The sequence below is a fragment of the Trichoderma atroviride genome, chromosome 7, assembly GCF_020647795.1.
Source record: "Trichoderma atroviride chromosome 7, complete sequence".
Lineage (NCBI taxonomy): Eukaryota > Fungi > Ascomycota > Sordariomycetes > Hypocreales > Hypocreaceae > Trichoderma > Trichoderma atroviride.
Genome location: NC_089406.1, coordinates 2,384,343 through 2,402,816, shown reverse-complemented (window position 1 = coordinate 2,402,816; position 18,474 = coordinate 2,384,343). Strand labels below are relative to the sequence as shown.

The following is an 18,474-nucleotide window of genomic DNA, read 5'->3' as shown; positions in this document are numbered from 1 at the left end:
GGCAATCGGATACATTGGGGCGCCGCCGAGTACACTGCTACAATATATGTATGGTCCAAGGCTTTCATTGGCTTCACCTGACATCCTACCCTGTTACAGCAATACTTCATGTTACCTATGTGCGGGGTCTCAGTCGTACCAGCCTGATTCTCATTATGCCTTGTCATTATTAATTCCAAAGCGCACCCTATAACCAGCCCTCAAGGATTCACACGAACGTCTCTTTGTTACAACAGTCCTATAGATATTAACACTGCTATTGAGATATAGGTGTAGATATACTGAAGAAAAATATTTCATGATCCCAGCTGCCTTGTGTTGGACAGTTCCCAGATCTCCCCTCATCAGCTACTTAGACATTGTAGTCGGAGACACCAACGATTCCACGTGGCCTAAAGGAGGGCCCGCGTTCAGAAATACTAGATGGATGCCAAAAAAACACCATCGCGGGCTAAGCTGCTGCCTATGTCACCCTATTGAGCCCCGAATGTCGTCGTTGTCGAAGTGACAATCTCCAGACGTGGGATATTAATAAGAAGCAATTGTCATTTATAAATGGCCCTTGTACCCTACGTACTACTGCTACTACTACTACTAGGTATCCCATATCGTACTCGCACATAATGCAATATTATTGCTCCAAATCCTACATGTAATTTGTCTAGATTCTGGGTTACATAATGCCTATAGACTATCTACCTAGGTGTAGTGGAGTGGGATGCAGTATATCTGTACTCACTCCGGGCTGATGTGTATTCATCAACTATGATTCCATGATATGACTTAAAGCCTCCATCAATGCCTCAAGCCTCAGCTTAAGACCCTCCTGCCACGTTAATCCGCTTATGCACGGAACCTCAGTTGAGCCAGCTACAGCCTCACCATATCCAGTCACCTTCCAAATGCCCGGGGCATAAGGACTCTCCCAGTGCATGGACACGCCAAGCTCCCTTTCATGAATCTCATCATTGCCATTGGCCCACATAATGGTCCCAAGCCTTGCCTTGTGTAGCAATGTTGCGAATCTGTCCCGACTGGCGATTGCATAATCATGCTTCTTCGGGCCAAGCCATATCTCAGAAGGCTTCAAGGTGTAAAGAGCTCTTTGGAGCGTCGCCTCATCGACGGTCAACTTGCCAAAATCCATGGCTCTCTGGCACAAGGAGATTTCTCTTCCAAGCTCCATCATCTCCAGCAGCCTATTGATGGTGCTTATGCCTGTCCACGTTTGGCTGTCCTTTGCCATGTCCCGATCGAGATTGACTACGAATCGCAACCTTTTCGTAGGCTCAATGGCCGTTGCGCTTCCAATGATAAACTTGTACTCCCAATATCGCCGAATAGCGTCAATGTTTCGAGTCTCAAACGCGTACGTCTCCTTCCCCTTCCCCTTCCCCTTCTCATCCCTGGTAGCGACATCTTTAAAGAGCACTTTCTTGCATTCTGGGCACCAGTCAAAGACGAATTTGACTGCCCTAAGCTCGCTATCGCAGCAATACACGAGTTTCTTCTTCAAGGCCGAGTAGCTGGAGTAAACTTGGCATTTTTGGTCTTCGGAGCACGGGTAGTGCCCACAGACTGTGAATAAGGAGTAGGCTGTGACGCACATGGCGATGTTTTGGCTTGCAGCCCTAACTTGTGAAGTGAGTGTTGATTGGCAAAGAAACAACGAGAGGGCGCGAAAGGTTTTATCGTAGACTGTTGACTGTGATGGTGTTCCTCGAGGCAATCCCTCAAGCCGGATTATGAGATGTTTATATACCACGGTATGACGTACGGATGTTCAAGTATGAAAGAGATTGAACAAACGAACCGCCCTTGATGAGAAGGCGGCGAACAATGAATAACAACAATGGCAACAATGGCAATGCTCAACGTATTATTTTTGTCTATATAATGCTCACAAACAGTTCTTATAGCAGAACCCTTATCAATGTTGTGTTCAAATCGCAAATCGCAAATCCATCTTGTTGCATATAGGCACTGAATGCCTTCATTCACAACACCCTCAAATCTTGGACGTCTTCTCCGTCCCATCCTGCTGCAGCCTCACAACGCCCTACCACAATTCACTCATTAGCATCCATACCCATCGAAGAAAAACAGGAAAAAAAGATACTCACCTCCTGCATACAACTCGCCAGCAACGTCCCATCCTGCGCATATATCCTCTGCATCACCACCCCCCCTCCCATCGCCACTCCACGGGCTCTCAATCTCCGAAAACATCCACTCGTCCGCCCTCACCCTCTTCGGCTCGTGGAAGTAAATGCTGTGGTCCAGACTCACCAGCATCCCCATCCGCGGCCGGGCCACCCAGTCCTCCAACTTGCTGCCCAGGCCTTCAAACTCCAGAAACTGCTGCAGCGGCGCCCTCTTGTCCTCTGGCAGCGCGGCCACTTCTTGCGGCGTCATGCCCAGCCGCCAGAGTTTGTGGATTCGCGACACCATGCCGATGAAGTAGCTGTCCGAGATGTACGCCAGCGCGTTGAGATGCGCCTGATGCCCGCCCTCGGCCGAGATCTTGCCCCGGCTGCGATGCCACTGCCGCGCCCTTCGCTGGTCCGGCCTCGTCTCTTTGTCGTTCATGTTGAGCAGCTCAATCCGCCGGCTCTGAAAGGGCCCCTTATCCCACGCTGCGTCCGGCTCGTTATCCCAGCTCGGCTGCGGCATCTCCACGCCCTCGGGCAGCGCCGCCGCGTGATGAATCTGCTTGGCACCGCCACTGGCCTCGCGCACAAAGCTGATCGTCGTCGTGAAGATGCACTTGCCCTTCTGCCGCGCCTGCACCGTCCGCGTGGCAAAGGACCGGCCGTCGCGCACGCGCTCGACGTGGTACATGATGGGGATCGTCGCCGAGCCCGCCAGCAGGAAATAGCAGTGGCACGAGTGCACCAGAAAGTCGTCCTTGACCGTCAGCTGCGCCGCCGCCAGGCACTGCGCAATCACAGCGCCGCCATAGACGCCGCGCGCGCCAGGAGGCAGCCACAGCGGACGCGTGTTGGTGAAGATGTCCTGCCAGAGATCGGGGTCAGCTCCGGGTGGCGATGCCTTCAAGTGCCCTGGCCTGTTTGTGAACTCACCTCGCCCAGCACCGCCAGCGGCGTCACCTCCACCGTGTTCTCAATCGGCGCCTTGTTGGCATCTGGTTCCGGAGGCCGTAACAGCGTCGTTCGCTTGTCCAGCACCTTTTCCGTTCCCTCCATCTTTGGCGCTTCTTTGTCGCCGTCGCTCATTCTTTCTGTTGGTATGTCGCTGCTTTCCCTTCTAACCCCCTTTCCTTTCTTCGAAACAAAAGACGCAAAGGATTGTTCATTCGAGATTCAACTCAGTCCTTTCTTTGTTATTACAAACACATTTGAAAAATTAAAAAGAAAATACAGGGTCCGAGCATTCGAGTCAAGTACGTTGACACGCAGCCCATCAGGGGTCCTCACTTGACGTCAGGTCCAGAATTTGCCTCGGCTCAAACCCAGCCAGCCAGCTGTTCCTGTCTCACAATCTCAGGCTAGTCCTCTAGCAGTCCACTTTAGCGATAGCACCTCCAGCTCTAGCCCAGTCTTCATGTAAACAACACAAGAGCAGTAACAATTGCAAATTAGGGAATGAGTTGGTTCATTATTAAGCAGGCGAAGTTAGCCACTAAAATTCATCAGTGCATCTCGGGTTATTTCTCTTGAACCCAGTTGGATGACACGCTCATCGTCATTGCCGTTGCCGAGGCTCAATTCGTCCGCCGCGGACTGCGTGACTCCGTAGCTCCATGGAGATAAAGGGGCATATATTCGCATGAATCTAGCACAAGTAGGTGTAGATGATCCTGAGACTGAATTACTGAATCCTTGTTGGGGGCTGAAATACCAAATCGATGCCCTTCCATGTGAAAATCGACGCCATTCAGCACCGGCGCTCTGCCAATGCCTTCTCTGTATTCTAAACACTCACATCCCACATTTTGTTTTACAGCCCATTTCAGGGATATAGGTATATTAAGAAGGAAATATTTTGGTGATACTAATATTGCATACGGGCAACTTCATATATCCTTCACTTCTCTCTCTCTCTCTCTCTCTCTCTCTCTCTCGTCCGCTTCTCCACCTCTCGTTTTCATCGTCACCCCCCTCCCCCTCTTCACGTGTCTGCCCCAACAAAAAAGCAAACAGCTCAATCTCTCAAATCTGGTGCTCAAACTACCTATACATTTACATTTATTTTCTCTCCATTGTTTTCAACGCTTCCACCGTCAGCTTCCATCTCCTGCAAAACGAAGTTTCTAAGCTGGTATATCGTCATAAATAGGCTCCAAACCTGCCCACGCTGCCGCGTAATCGCCATCAGGTCCGGCCTTTTCTCTCTGCGTCCAGTAGTTGCCGTTGAACTTCCAGTATTCTTCGCCTGAAATTTCGCATGTAACCTTTTGGAACCATTTTGATATGAAAAGTTTATCCTCCTCCTTAGGAGCCATCTCACGCACTCGTCGGCGGGCACGCTGGTTCTCTTCTAGCCTATTCTTCTCGCTTGCGGCAAGATCATACTGTCCTTCCTCCATAGCCCGTTGATCTGGACGCAAACGTGAGTCTGTGGGGGCAATCCACTGCCTTAGGTTGTCATCGATGTGGTTGAATGTAAGCACAAACGGAGTCAGGTTGAAAGGAATGCCCTTTGGTCGCTCATTGGCCTGCCAGATAAGGTACGCTCGGCTTGGATCTGCGATGCTACCTCGGTGGACAACATCTCCATTCGAAGTCGAGGGCTCGCCAACAGCAGCCTCGTAGCCTGGAGTCAATCGGGCATATATTTTGGAGTTCCAGCGACCGCCAAGGCTCATTCGCACCTGACCTGAGGCATCCATGACCTTGCCCACAATCCGGTATGCGCTTGAGGCCCTCCAAGTCCTTTCCACAAAGTTAACCGAAGCTACCTCTCCAGTCGTCCAGTTCTTGATTTCCATGAGGCCGTAGTTGTCCACCGTAGGATTTCCTGTGAGAATGCCGATAACCGAGGATGTCACCTTTTTCCACGTGAAAAAATCTTCTTTTCCACCAGCGGTAGGTCGAAGCTTGAGGAACCATGTTCCTAAAGGTCTGACGTCGATCGAGGTGCCAGTGAATGAAGGCTGAACCTTCGATGTACCCCAGTACGTCCAGTTGGGTGCCTCTGCCCAGGCAGCACCAGTTGGCGGGTGGTGCTCGATCTGCTCGACGAAGAAGCGGTAGCCTTTGTCGGGGCGGACATATTCAAATGTTTCACCCAACAGAGGGTTGAAAGGCTTTGCGACTCGACCAATGGTAGATGCGTACTCGCTGGCAGCAAAAGCAGCTACGTACATAAGTCTTTCGATCGAGTCAGCGCGCTCGGATGCCAAGTCAAGGAGATCCGCGTATTCCATGTCTTCACCGCAGCGATGGAGTAATGATGTCGGCTCGTTGAATGACACGGGCAGTGCAAACCTAGTCAAATCCTTGCCAATCATTGACTTGATGATACCCTGTCCCTAGATGTTAGCACATGTATCCCATGCAGACAACATGTTAAAACATACGAAGAGAGAAATTTTAGGCCGATTATCACTATCCAGTTTGAGCTTGTGCCGAATTCCATTTTCATACCCCGTGAAAGAGCTGCTAATATCCAATCTAGAAGAAGCAACTTCCTCCTTCTCCTGCATTGCCTTGATGTGGGGGAGCTCCGTAACTTCGACGTCGCCAGCATCTATAGCATCAAAGAACTCGTCCTCTAGCCCAGACTCACTGTCAGACATCTCCACCATCTGCTCAAGAGCAGTTTGTTTTCGAGCCAGGTTTTTGTTAGATGCCTTGACAATGGCAACAGCCTCATCAACCTCTTCTTGAACCTTTTCAATCGTTGGTGTCACGCTGGCAGAAGGCAGACCACCACCCTCCATCACTTCACGGAGCGCTTTCTTGGCCAGCTTACGCTTCATCTCCGATTCGCCGACTCGGGCTTCGAGGATCTCCTGCTCACGAGCCACTTGTGCCATGCTCTCCTCCCACATACGCCGCATATCAGACTCCCGATCAAGACGATATTGCCAGAATGCATCACGGTCTTTTGAAATACGGAGCAGGTCCCCAATCAGACCCGTCAAACTTCGGATAGCAGCATCGTATGTAGAGAGAGCCTGCGCGACTTGGACATCCGATATTGGCGTGGCGGGGCGGAGGGAAATTTCATTCAAAAGAGCTGAGTGAACGCTTGCCATAGTCTCCAGCTGCAACTTTGCTGACTGTGCCGTAATGTTGAGCGCATCCTTAGTTGCCTGGGGCTCGCGACCGCTAGTGTCTTCTCCATAGTCGTCATCGTCATCTTGATCTCCGGGTGCCGTGCTAGGCCCAGCTCCATGTCCATCTGCTTCTGTAAAGGTATCCACGAAATCTTCCTCTTCAACGCTCTCCGCTAAACTTGTCCCAGTCATATCTGACTTTTTAACAGCCAGGATTGGGCGCGCTTGCGGCTGCGTACTGACACGCCTCAAATCCGTCATGCTCGTGTTCTCACTGTGAGACTCTTGGATAGAGAGCGAGCCGCTTTGGTCGGCCTTGGCCTGTCGAAGAAGCTCCGCGTTACGAGCTGCCTGGCGCTCCTCCTCTCTCGCCTGATCTTTGGTCCATTGAATTGAATTGTTGAGGGCCCAGAACCATCGTTTGGCTTCTACCTCGTGATTCGCTTTGAGGGTGTACTTTACGGACGACTTTCCGATAATCTCAAACTTGGTCTTTTCATCAGGGCTCATGTGGAGTTTGGCAATTTTCATATTGATGGCGCCCCGGCATGCAGAACCAGCATCGTCTTGGTGCTTATAGTAGCTCAACACACCATCCTCGAGTACAAACCATCTCAACTGGTAACCCTTGCGATAGTTGGTCCATTTCTTCAAGTATCCCTTCATCTCGCGAGCTTCACGTCCCGCCAAGGGATCGCTGGGTCCGCCAGCTGCGGCGTTCTGGGAGGCAGCGTGTCCCAGGACAGCTTTCTCTTGGATTCCTCTCTGGGCCGCTACAGCAGCTGGCGACTTCTTTAAAACGGCCTTTACATTGTCGTCGTTGGTAATGGATTGAGGCAGCTTGCCTCTTCGATCACGACGGAAAGGGTCGGCACCGTGAAGCAGTAGCACTTGGATCAGCTGGATGTTCTTCTTTCTGGCTGCTTCATGAAGTAATGTGCCTCCAGCCTGTACAACAGCTGGATCCAATACGAATTCAGTGCTGTTGATGTCCAGCATAGTTTTTAATCGCGCCTCTTCCAGCACCTGGGCAAGAGTTTCGTAGTCGCCCTTGGCGATGAGGTCCTGCACCTGCTGCACCTTGGTGTCTGTGAAGAGAGATCGAGAGAGCTGAAGGAGCTGGAATATCTCGGGATTCCGAGCTAGGTCGATGGGCAATTTTCCCTGGGAATTTGCAATCGCATCGTTGATCTCTTTCTGCTCCAAGAGAAGCTTGACGGCCTGCGTGCGGCTGTGCATGGCGGCAACATGCAGCGGAGTGTTGCCATCTTTATCCCGAGCATTCACGTCCAAGCTGCCGAGGCCATCGGACAGAACGTATTCGATAACGGGGAACTCGGCGCACTGCATAGCCAAATGAAGTATCGTCGTATCTTCCAATGCCCCAGCAGCACTAGCCCCACTAAGCGACGATGTGCTTGCACGTGGGAGGCCGTCTGCCGTCTCTCGAATGACCTTGGATATGGACGCGGTATCTCCGCTCCTCAGGGCCTCAACAACCCTAAATTTGCGTATAGATTGTTCAAGGCTACTGGTTTTCGTCTCCTGAGTAGGAGAAGCTTTTGCGTTTGCAGCAGCCTGGTTGTTAGAAGGTGTTCTGCTTAGAACAGCCGACGGGGTTGATAGTCGAGATACATGGCTTCGGGGCGCGCTGGATTTCGGGGGAGATGCATGGCTGCCCGTGGCCGATAATCGACCGTCTTCAGATCCGGATTCATCGTCTCGAGTATCTTTGCGGCGCAATAGCGACAGCGCCGCGGCGGACTTGGACCGCTTATGGTTGTTGCTGTAGCCACATCATCCAGATCAGCCAGCTGAAAGATAGGAAGCTCTCAAAATAAAGAGGGACAAAACAGAGTGGGGTTATGATGCAAAGAGAGAGAAAAAGAAAGCAGCTCCGGGATGCGTTACAGCGAATGAACAGACAAGATGGTTCTCGGAAAGCAAACCTACCTGTCGCCCACGTCGGACATGCTAGGCTACAAGCAATTATCTCTGTCGAGTTTCGGGGGGAGGTTCGTGTGTTCAGTTGCAGGCTGAGGCAGCCCCCGGGCCGCCAACACAGAAGTTATGTCGAGCAGTTCAAAGCGCGTAGCGAGGATGAGGTCTTTATTAGTCGTACGAGAATGAGAAAAGGGGGACGATCCAGCTAGAGCTGCATGTGAATTGAAGGACAAGAGAAACCAGAGCACCCGGCGTGGAGATTGGTGGTGGAGAAGTGGCATGTATGGACCAGGGACTTGGCCTGGAAGAAGAACAAACGAGGATGGCGGGATGATGATACAACTGGAGGGCAACTCAGCCACCACGTACAGGCGTCTTCAGGCGCCCAAGACACTGTAGCCAGCGATGGGAGCGCTGTACGGCACAGTGTCTAGGGCGTTGCGCAAGCACTCTAGCACTAAAGCGGCCAAGGCAGCTTCGTGGCCAGCGCTGGAAGCCGGCATGACGTTTTTTGTCCAGCCGAGCTAGCGACAGCGTGGCCAATGCTTGTTTGGGCAGTGGGGAGCCTGCTTAGTCATGAGCCACGCCTTTGGCCAACCAACTTCCTGTCGCGGCTTGGCTTGGCGCTTCATGCAGCCTCTCAGGACTTTAATCTATTAATACCGAGTGGTCCGGAAGAGGGCATGAACTGCCAAGGCCAATCACGGCAGCACTGGTTTGGCCAGAAGCAGGCGGGTGAGGCGGGAGAAGCTTCGTGTGTCGACACTCTGCCCTACGAGGAAGCCAATGGCGACGCAGCGAGTCATGGCTGTGATACAAGCATAGCTTGCATGGCAATTGTCTCCTGCATCCATGCACGGAATCGGATATCTTCTGAGGCAAAAAGACGAACGGAATTGCCATGGAGCGTACGTGTACGTGTATTTGCTTGCAAACTTGCCACCGAAGTCCACGTCCATCTGATCTCCTTGGCTACATGTACTCGGAACAAACGCAGTTTACAGAGAGCTTACAGTACCTAGCTGTCTTTGTAGCGGCAAAACTAAGGAAATTTACTGCGCCGTCCAACTTCAGATGGCTGGAAAAATCTTGACGTCATACGTCGCAAAACAAGTCTCTCAGATCTTTCCTCCTCCGTCACCGATACTACCCTAGCACTTTTGAGTCGCACAGCGCTGGCCACATCTTTCGAATACCAAGGTGGTGTCTTTTACGAAGACTACACGTAAGTACATCCAAAGATTCTACGGAGCACATTGCCTTTTCAGATATACAGCAATGGTTAGGGATTGGCCTATAATCCACGACGTTCTACGTCAAGAACAGTCCCAAAGAACAATAGCACATGTACATGTGTTGTTCTGTTCCATTTCCTTGCAACCACCACTTGTATGAATCCATCTGTCAATCAAGTTCAATTTTCGTACCAGTCTCGACTTTACGCCTCCGATATAAGAATGGCTACACCGGACTGGCTTTCAGATGAAGGGCTAAGCCTCGCAGACTCGAATAGCTTAGTGGAACAATACCTTTTCAGGTGAATTTGCCACATCCTTCCTTGTTCCTCGTAGATTTCGAGCCGTAATGGCTGCTTATTTGAGATTTCTCATCTCCAACATCTCGGGGCTTTATGAGACTGCGACACCTAGCGGCGGCTTCTATCCAGGCTGCGAAAGCCGTCGCATATTCGGAGATAATCAGGATGCGGAACGTTTCACCGTCAGAGCGTCGTGTTGCACTGTTTCGCCTCATTCCTCCTTTGTAAGTTCATATTGGGATTTCGATCGCTGCATTGGAAGAAATTCTGTCGATTGGTAACATCTCGTGTATTGCTCGATCTGCAAGTGCTTTTATCAATACAAGTGGCGCTGAAAGAGCTATCAATAATATCGAAGGCTACATGTAAGTTCTTCAAAACTGAAGCCAGCCATGCCGCGTTCTATATGTTCTTCATCATTAGCGGGCATATTAGCCGTTATCCTGGGAGTGTTTCCAATTTGGAACACGAGAAGCCATGGATAGAAATCAGACAAATTATCAAAACTATAGGTTCTGCGGGCTTCAATTTAAAAGTTTTGAGAGTATTGGCTCCCTGACAACAAAGAATACTAATCGTATTCCGAGCTCCGCAATGCGCTTCCTCTTACGGACACATGGCGTTCCAATGAAATGCCCGATTCGTCGATTGATCAAATCAAACAAGGCATTAATATCTAAATATAGCCAGAATCTACAATTCAGTTCCCTGAAAGGGGAATATCCATTGTAAAAGTCCCAGTCTGCTGGAGAAGATTGAAGCCTACCCTGAGACTGGAGATCCAGAGAATCTTCAATCTAGTCCCAACAAGGGATGGTTCTGTCATCAGACTGCATTAGCGCTAGCTCTGTGAAACTCCACCCGTCTTCCTATTCAAGTCAAACATAGTCAGCAGGAGACATTCAAAGGAACGATTGATGACCCTTCAACTCCAAATTCATCTTCCTATCTATTAAAAAAATTGCGTTTTTGCCTTGTGGATAGGATCATTGCTCGATTATAGCCTATTCGATGGCTACCTTTATGAAATTTCGTCTAGTCCCGGCGCGGGAAGAGGTGAGTTTGTTCCGTCAATCATATCGAAGCTATCAAAGAGCTAATTAGGGGTTCCTTGTAGAAGGTTGACGAGAATGACGATTGGTATGGGCTGAGAGATGCCAAGGAAAGGAGGAAAAGGCAAAATAGGATCAATCAAAGAGCAGCTCGTAGGAATACCTCATCAGCCCTTCTTCTCATCTAATTGCACCGGGAAGACTAACGGAGCATCCGCATCAGGCCGGCGGCAACGAGAGAATTTCGCGCGGGAGCTCGAGTCTTCTACGGCAGTACCATCGCCTCCAAATGCAGCTGGCCAGTGCCGAAGACCCAATGTTTCCTCTACCCAGGTTTATTTCCCGTTGTCCCCGGACCACAAGCTTCTATACGTCATTTGTCTCAACGTCTCGCGGGCAATCATCACCAACTACTTCATAATGTCTACAATTGCGCCAGAAACCGCATCCCTTTGCATCAGTCGCCGAATATTCACAGTTGAAAGCTTTTCAGAAGCTCCTCGAAATCTCGATGGCACCCGTTCATTCCCCCCCAGCGTTTATGCCGACGAAAATGCAGCAAGAGGTTCCCCACCCCGGCTGGATAGATCTTCTCCCATCCCCTCAACTGCGGGATAACCTCATTCTTGCAGTAACAGAATTCGATGTTGACGAAGACGAAATTCTCGAAGACTTGATAGGAGATATATTTGAAGCCATGGGCTGTGGACCAGAAGAAGATTCAAATGACAGTGCCCCGAACGACGCGGAAAGTCTTACAAGGCCACATGTTGTAACCGCACAAACAAAAGAGGCACTGAAAACATTTACTCCTACAAACACCCCCGAAGTTGGTATCCTCTCATGGTCCGATCCGTGGGAGATATCGGGTTGGGAAGTTACAGAAAAGTTTGTGACCAGATGGGCATTTTTACTTCAAGGATGTCCGGATGTGGTTGAATCTGCAAACAAGTGGCGAGCTTTACGAGGAGAAGATCCTCTCGTCGTGGAGATATGAAGGCTAGTTGAAGCTGATTTTGAGAGTAGAATAGGCCCCGGCGTAGAAGGATTGACCGGAAACTTCTTTTCTTCTTTTCTTTTTTTGGCATATGGTGTTGAGCGGTATGGAACAATTAGTTGAGTTTACTGGCACAATGGATATTTATTCTCTCTTCTCTACTTACTCTTTCCTTGTCAAGGGTGATTGGCGACCAACATGCTAAGAGGTGAAGGACTGGAACATCATGGGTGCAAACTCTTAATCCAATGTTCTGGCCTTTGAATCAACTCCTCATTTGCTAGACAGTAACATGCAACCGGCAATAGAAAATAAAAAAACATAATGGTCGTAATAGTTACCTTGTCATGTCAGAGACGTACTTGTCACACGGTGAATGCTAAAAAAAATGCAAAAAACAATGCCCACTATCAGAGTCGAACTGATCACCTTGTCATGTCAGAGAAATTACTAGTGACACGCTATACCGCTTAGCCAAGCGGGCTTTTGATGACAGAGATTCAATTATAATATTATATGAAGCAAATCAGCTTTGCATTTCAGACAGAGGTCACGAAAGCGGGCGAGTATTATGTCATGGTCGACTTTTATTAAGCTCTATAAGCTCTGCTGTTCTTTTTCTCATCGTTCTATACTGCTTAGCCAAGCGGGCAAGAGCTGTTCTCGAGTATTAGCGAGTCATTGTGATATACACAGATGGCGAATGCGGGGACCAATATTGCGGGGCATATAGACTCAAAGATCAATTGACAAGTCACCTACATTAGAGTTCTTGTTGATCTACTGCCTCTTTGGCGCGAATCAAATTATGCAAGTCGATATCCAACGACCATTATGCTTGTATAGTTTCTTAGTGGTGAAATTAACTGTTGGTGCAACCAGGATGGCACAAGTACCGATACAAAGTAGGACGGCGTATCAATTGCTCTTTTGCTTTGTTCAGGTCGGAAATAATCAAGTTGCCCGAGTGAATACGCCCGCAGCACCACCATTGATCCCAGGAGATGTCCTAGACTCGCGTGTTTCACATTTACCAAACTTTGGGAAATGTGGGATGAATCCACTTCTTCAACAGGGCAAAGCTGTAGGAGCTACAGTACGTATATAACTTCTCACATGTCGGCAGTTGTTTTGCGCTAATCGTAGACAACAACAACCCCGCAAGAAGGAACAACGCTGTCAAACTAAAATTTCAAAAGAGCCGATTAATTGGCCATGCTCGAAAGATACGGCTCGATTGCTCTAGCGGGGATGGGCTAATCCAGCAGGCATGGCAGTAGTTTCGGGGGATTAGACGCATTGAGATGGCCTGATGTTTGCAGCTTTTGTATCAGTGACTTTGGGTACAAAGCAATTACAGCGGAGAAGCAGCGAATATGAACATGTCACCAGTAGTCCTACCTCCTGGAGCCTGATACTTGACAGATTAATCATCCGATTTCGCGTAGAGATTCATCTGTCCGGGTGCCTGGTAGATACGATAAGCGAGTGATTAATCAAGATGGTGCTGACCTTGTGTGATGCACTTGGAAGTAGTTGAATTATATTAAAACTGCAACTTGTACAACTTGCAATTTGCACTCAATGCAGTAGCAGATGATCAATGCCATAGCCAAGGTCGAGAGTGGACACTCGGAACTACCCGCACTGGACTGGGCCGCCGCTCGCCGTCCGTTTGGAAGCGGCCGTTTCCCAAAGTTATTAACGGTACAAAGTACAAGCAACTGCTTGCATCTCGCATCTCGCTGCCGTCTGCAGTCTGCAGTCGCCTTGCACTTTCCTCATCTGCTTTGCTGCTTCCTCCCCCCGCCGAGCAATACACGTATATAAAACCTAGTGCGCGCTGCAAGCTGCATACATGTACTGCATAGGTGCTGCACGCTGTACCAGACGCCTTACAAATTGGCGGTTCAGGGCGCGCCGCTGTCGGTGCAAGATCAACTGCCTGCACCCAAGGTCAAGCATCCAGAAATTTTTAGCGCATGCGCGGCTGAGCTCGGAATTTTCTGTAGCGCCGACGCAGGGTCCAACAGCCCGAGATCCAGGCCTTTAGCGGGCCAAATAGCACATGGCAGTGGCAATTGACAGCCGCCGTCCCGTAAATCTCTGGCAGGTTACAAGTCCCAGGGTTCAATTTTTTCCTCTTCGGGCTTTGGAAAGCGCCAAGCTGTAAAAATCGAGGCATCATGGCCCTCACGTCTGCGCATTGGCGCCTACCCTCGCTTAACTCGCGCTGTATCTGAATCAACAATGGCGCTTCCGCGTCCATATGACCACATGCAAACTCTTCCGCAGCCTCGTCCTCTTTGCCTCTGACTTGAGCATTCGGGCCGCCGTGATTGCAGTACTTTTGCGCATGTATACATCTAATTTCAGCTTGTGAAAGATTTTCCATAGAGGCGGCTATATGGCGTGATTACCCTATCAAGCTACCTGCCTATCTATCCATCTATCTCGGGAATTTTCTCAGAATCAACGTCTATCAGAAACACCGCGCTTCACTCTGCCATTACCAGCATCAGGGATCAAGCAAGGCAGGCTAAATAGGGAAGACGATACGGAAAGAAAAGCTCTCGCGGCATTCCGCATTCCGCAATCTTGGCAGGCATGGAGCCGTTTCCGAAGCTGCAAGATGGCATCTCCATCTCCGACAGTGGCCAGATGGTGCCCTTCCGCTCAGTGTACAAGCATCTGCACCACACATGGGCGCGCACATTCTCGTGCGTGGCCGACGTCTACGTTCAGCCTGAATCCCTGGCCGAGATCGAAAAAATCGCCCTTCTCGCGCACAAATGTCGCAAGCGCGTGGTGACGGTTGGCTGTGGGCACTCGCCCTCCAACATCACCTGCACTTCCAACTGGCTGGTCAACCTGGACAAGTACAGCAGAATCCTCTCTGTCGACGACCAGAGCGGCGTCGTGGTCATGCAGAGCGGCATCCGCTTATACGCCCTGTGCGAGGAGCTCGAGCGGCGTGGCCTGGCTATGCCAAACCTGGGCAGCATCAACCAGCAGTCAATTGCCGGCGCCATCTCGACGGGGACGCACGGCAGCAGCGTTCGCCACGGCCTCATGTCCGAAGACGTCCTCGCCCTCAAAATCACGCTTGCCAGCGGAACTACTGAGCACTGCTCCCGGGACGAGAACCCCGATCTGTTTCGAGCCGCACTGCTGTCTCTCGGCTCACTTGGCATCATCTCGGAAGTCACTTTTCGTGCCGTCCCAGCCTTTACCCTGCGGTGGAAACAGACCATTGATGCAGATGTAAAAATGTTCAACTCGTGGCCAAACGAATTGTGGACTCAGAGCGAGTTTGTCCGAGTCTGGTGGTTTCCCTACACTCGCCGGGCGGTAGTCTGGCAGGCCGAGAAGACCGACGAGGGTCTCCGTGATCCTCCAGTGAGCTATTATGATGGGTCCCTGGGCTACTACATCTATCACAATCTGCTTTACGTCGCCCAGTTTGTGCCTCGCATCCTGCCCTGGGTTGAATGGTTCGTATTTGGCATGCAATACGGTTTTGCAAACGGATCCACAACGTCAGCCGTCCAACCAAGCCGCAAGGCCTTGTTGATGAACTGTTTATACTCTCAGTTTGTCAACGAGTGGGCTATTCCCCTCCACAAGGGCCCGGAAGCACTCCGAAGGCTTAGCTCATGGCTTAACCAACTCACTCCCAGTGACCCAGACTATGTGCCGCATAACATCCCCTTCTCAGCCAAGGGCCTTTATGTTCATGCGCCAGTGGAGGTTCGGGTCAGCGATACAACGCTCACTACAAACTCCCGGCCGTTCCTTGACCCAACTGTCAAGGATGGACCAACGTTGTACCTCAACGCTACTCTATACCGTCCTTACTTGCGTGACCCCCCCTTGCCGCGAACGTTACTACCAAGCCTTTGAGTGGCTAATGAAGGACATGGGCGGCAAGCCGCACTGGGCCAAAAACTTTGAAACCTATCGCCCCGAAATCGAACTCATGTATGGCGAAGACCTTGACAAGTTCAGGAATATCCGAGATGCCGTCGACCCACGAGGAATGTTTCTTGGGCCCTGGCATAGAGACCGTATCCTCGCGGAGAATGCTCAGTATGATCTCGAAGAAGTTGAAGTCCGGAGGACAAAATCCGTTAAGAGCGGAATTACAATTTTTGGCCAAGTTTAGGCGGGGTTACGGTGTTTACAATGAGTTGTCTCACAATACAGCGGAGATGTCTGCTCATCAAAAGTGTTTCTCAGGTATATCATTATTATAGATATGGAAAGCAAGCTTCATTAGGCCTTTATGTACATATGATTGCTAGGCCAAACCGGCATCTCTTAGTATATGGCAGAGTAGGCCTATAACAAAAAGAGTTTTTGAACTACCTATACAGAGTACTACTATACGAGACGACCTTGGACATCACTACTAATATTATCCAGGACCATTATGATACAGGTCGAGGTTTGGCAAGTGACTTCATGGAGCCCAAAGCAGCTCACCAATGACCATCCCACGCTGCGAATCCAGCAAATCTTGGGTACGTGGTGAACTCACCAATCCTGTTCCTTTATTCAAAACGTTTTGTGAGGACATATGAGAGAAAGGGGAGATGATATAGAGAAAAAGGAGGGGTGTCGATTTGCTATGAGAAAACAATAATGAAGATTTAATCCTGGCGCTGATCCTGATCAGCGCCCTCTCACGCAATCTCAAGGCTATTCGGCCACCATACCGCTCTATACGTTTACCCCCCAGCAAATGAGCGTCAACTGCAACATGCCTATCACCGGACCAGGAACAAGGCAAGGGTGCAGCACTACCTTTTGCTCTTCTTGGCAAGAAGGGTTCTGGAGCTGGGTATGACAGGCCGCGGATTGCTGCCCTTGGCGTATAGTACTAGTAGTAACAGTACTAATAATATCTCACTCGCCTTCGTATATGAAGCCAATCATGAACGTATAGTCGGCCATGTATCCTTTTTTGGTTATACGGTTAATGCCCATGCAATATTCTACTTATAGATATGCAGTAGTAGTATCTGCCTAGGTAGGTATTGTAAGAAGAAGAAGAGATAGAAAATTTGCATAAGCCCTCTCCCCTCTCCTCTTGCCCTATACAGAATACGCTATATCTGGGCTATATTTGGGCTATATCGTGCTACCACTAGGTATCACTAGCTACTATTCCCTTGGACGATTCCAGCAGCATTCCCCGCCGCTTGACAGCGGCACATGTATTTATAATACGGAGAACGCTTCCGCAAACCTGCAGAATTTTTCCTGCTTTAGTTCCATCTTCTCTTGTTAAACCCGAAATTTCGGCAGCATTTTTTCTTTTTTTAATTTCCGCCAATTGGGGGGGATGCGCATGCAATGCATCCTCATCCGATGGTCGGTTTTTATTTTATTTTTACATCCTCTTCTTGTCTTAGAAGCGGGGAAAGAAGGAAAGTGAGGAGATGGTGATGAGAAGTTCTAGCCAATCAGGTAACTGGGAATGCAACTTTGTTGATTACTTACCGGGAACACTTCGTACATACTTAGGTTTTGAAGTAAATAGCACGAGTTATAAGAGAGGGGAGAGATATATAGACTTCACGTCTCGTATTGGCGCGGGGAAAACCATCCAAGCAAGTCTAAGTAACGGGGCAAAGTAAACCAAAGCAGAATTAAACAGAAAAAAAATATCAACCACCTATTGTAGCATGAGGGCATAGGTCAAGACGCGACCAACGTTGAGTCTTTGGGGGCCAACGGCATCTTTCAGTTCACTCTCTGTCTCCTTTTTTTCTCCCAACTTTGTCCAGGCATCTGCTTGCCGAATACGGCAGTCGTACCCTAATAGACTACCTAGTGCCTGATGAGACGTAGCATATTGGGGGCTTACCACAGATGTGCCAACCCTGAGGTGATATGCACGGCTTACAAGTAGGGCTGCGATGGCAGCAATACTAGGTAGTACTGCCTATAAAACGTGCACTGTGATTCTCAACAAAAGGTCCACGGCATAGGCACAGCGGTGCTGCTGATGACTTGGCAACGCCCTCTTTTGGTGGCGACGCTGTCTCAGGAAAGGGTTATGGCACCCTCCCACCAGCATGCTCTGCAAGTAGTGTACACTCCCACCCCTTTTCGGGTCCTTTCCCTTCGCCTTTCTATTTTGCCGCCTATCATCCCTGGCGAGCGACTGTCGGCGTCTGCAGAGCCGGCCGGGAAGAATGGCGCAAACATCGACTATACTGTACTGTAGTCCCTTCTTGCGCATAGCAGACCACGGAATCGGAACTTCTCCGAACTAGGCTCGTTCTGGGGGAAGGATTCCCTCCTTGATCAAATTGCTGAAGGCAAAGCCATCCTGATGATCTATGATGTGCTCTCTATGTGGCACTGATGTCCTGAAATAGGGCATACGCCTTTTCTCCTTTTGGCCCACAATCTCATATATTGGCGCTTCCAAGATTAGAATCGTCCTTGGTCAGCATGTTATAAAGCACATCTAGGAGGAGTGATACCGAGACGATGGGTCACTAGCCCTTTGCTGGCTAACCACATTCCGTGTACTACCACATTGTAAGAACGAACCTCTATCCTTACAGTACAACCCAGTGTCGCTCAGGTCCAGAACAATCAGCGAATGATCCAGGGCAGAGCTACATACCCCGTAGTACCTCGATACCCACCGCATCTATGCTTTGGGCGGCTGTGGAGGCTGTTA

At 49.9% G+C, this 18,474-nt stretch overlaps 6 protein-coding genes and 1 non-coding gene across 8 annotated transcripts; 3 read left to right on the top strand and 4 right to left on the bottom strand.

Annotated features, from left to right (window-relative positions):
• Positions 1-763: 763 nt before the first annotated feature.
• On the bottom strand, positions 764-1,609 carry TrAtP1_012805 (uncharacterized protein; the record flags this gene model as incomplete). The annotated part of the gene is made up of 1 exon (XM_014088519.1): positions 764-1,609. The coding sequence occupies one exon, from the start codon at positions 1,607-1,609 to the stop codon at positions 764-766; it is 846 nt and encodes a 281-aa protein (XP_013943994.1).
• Positions 1,610-1,865: 256 nt separating this feature from the next.
• Positions 1,866-3,712, bottom strand: TrAtP1_012804 (uncharacterized protein). The gene is made up of 3 exons (XM_014088518.2): positions 3,084-3,712; positions 2,124-3,015; positions 1,866-2,059 (listed from the first exon to the last, which is right to left on the bottom strand). Exons 1-3 carry the CDS (start codon positions 3,234-3,236, stop codon positions 1,998-2,000), a joined length of 1,107 nt encoding a protein of 368 aa, XP_013943993.2. The 5' UTR covers positions 3,237-3,712; the 3' UTR covers positions 1,866-1,997.
• Positions 3,713-3,777: 65 nt separating this feature from the next.
• Positions 3,778-8,640, bottom strand: TrAtP1_012803 (uncharacterized protein). 2 transcript variants are annotated; one of them, XM_066115683.1, is made up of 3 exons: positions 8,198-8,640; positions 5,543-8,030; positions 3,778-5,488 (listed from the first exon to the last, which is right to left on the bottom strand). In XM_066115683.1, exons 1-3 carry the CDS (start codon positions 8,215-8,217, stop codon positions 4,274-4,276), a joined length of 3,723 nt encoding a protein of 1,240 aa, XP_065971782.1. In that variant the 5' UTR covers positions 8,218-8,640; the 3' UTR covers positions 3,778-4,273. The 2 variants fall into 2 exon arrangements, with proteins under 2 accessions (XP_065971782.1, XP_065971783.1); XM_066115684.1 differs by having other exon boundaries at positions 5,543-8,640.
• Positions 8,641-11,288: 2,648 nt separating this feature from the next.
• On the top strand, positions 11,289-11,774 carry TrAtP1_012802 (uncharacterized protein; the record flags this gene model as incomplete). The annotated part of the gene is made up of 1 exon (XM_014088516.2): positions 11,289-11,774. The coding sequence occupies one exon, from the start codon at positions 11,289-11,291 to the stop codon at positions 11,772-11,774; it is 486 nt and encodes a 161-aa protein (XP_013943991.2).
• Positions 11,775-12,175: 401 nt separating this feature from the next.
• TrAtP1_012801 lies at positions 12,176-12,258 on the bottom strand. Its single transcript has one exon. It is a non-coding gene; the product is annotated as a tRNA-Thr (tRNA).
• A 2,123-nt stretch (positions 12,259-14,381) lies between these two features.
• On the top strand, positions 14,382-15,677 carry TrAtP1_012800 (uncharacterized protein; the record flags this gene model as incomplete). The annotated part of the gene is made up of 1 exon (XM_014088515.2): positions 14,382-15,677. The coding sequence occupies one exon, from the start codon at positions 14,382-14,384 to the stop codon at positions 15,675-15,677; it is 1,296 nt and encodes a 431-aa protein (XP_013943990.2).
• Positions 15,678-15,693: 16 nt separating this feature from the next.
• TrAtP1_012799 (uncharacterized protein) lies at positions 15,694-15,939 on the top strand (the record flags this gene model as incomplete). Its single annotated transcript, XM_066115682.1, has 1 exon — positions 15,694-15,939. One exon carries the CDS (start codon positions 15,694-15,696, stop codon positions 15,937-15,939), a length of 246 nt encoding a protein of 81 aa, XP_065971781.1.
• Positions 15,940-18,474: the final 2,535 nt, after the last annotated feature.

What these genes read in the sequence shown, in the direction of transcription:
- TrAtP1_012804 (XM_014088518.2), bottom strand. Translation starts at nt 3,236, where the DNA reads ATGAGCGACGGCGACAAAGAAGCGCCAAAGATGGAGGGAACGGAAAAG. An exon ending in CGCTGGCGGTGCTGGGCGAG is followed by an intron (nt 3,016 to 3,083) that starts GTGAGTTCACAA and finishes GATCTCTGGCAG; the next exon opens with GACATCTTCACCAACACGCG. An exon ending in TGGCGAGTTGTATGCAGGAG is followed by an intron (nt 2,060 to 2,123) that starts GTGAGTATCTTT and finishes GAATTGTGGTAG; the next exon opens with GGCGTTGTGAGGCTGCAGCA.
- TrAtP1_012803 (XM_066115683.1), bottom strand. Translation starts at nt 8,217, where the DNA reads ATGTCCGACGTGGGCGACAG. An exon ending in ATGTCCGACGTGGGCGACAG is followed by an intron (nt 8,031 to 8,197) that starts GTAGGTTTGCTT and finishes ATGTGGCTACAG; the next exon opens with CAACAACCATAAGCGGTCCA. An exon ending in GGCCTAAAATTTCTCTCTTC is followed by an intron (nt 5,489 to 5,542) that starts GTATGTTTTAAC and finishes ATCTAGGGACAG; the next exon opens with GGTATCATCAAGTCAATGAT.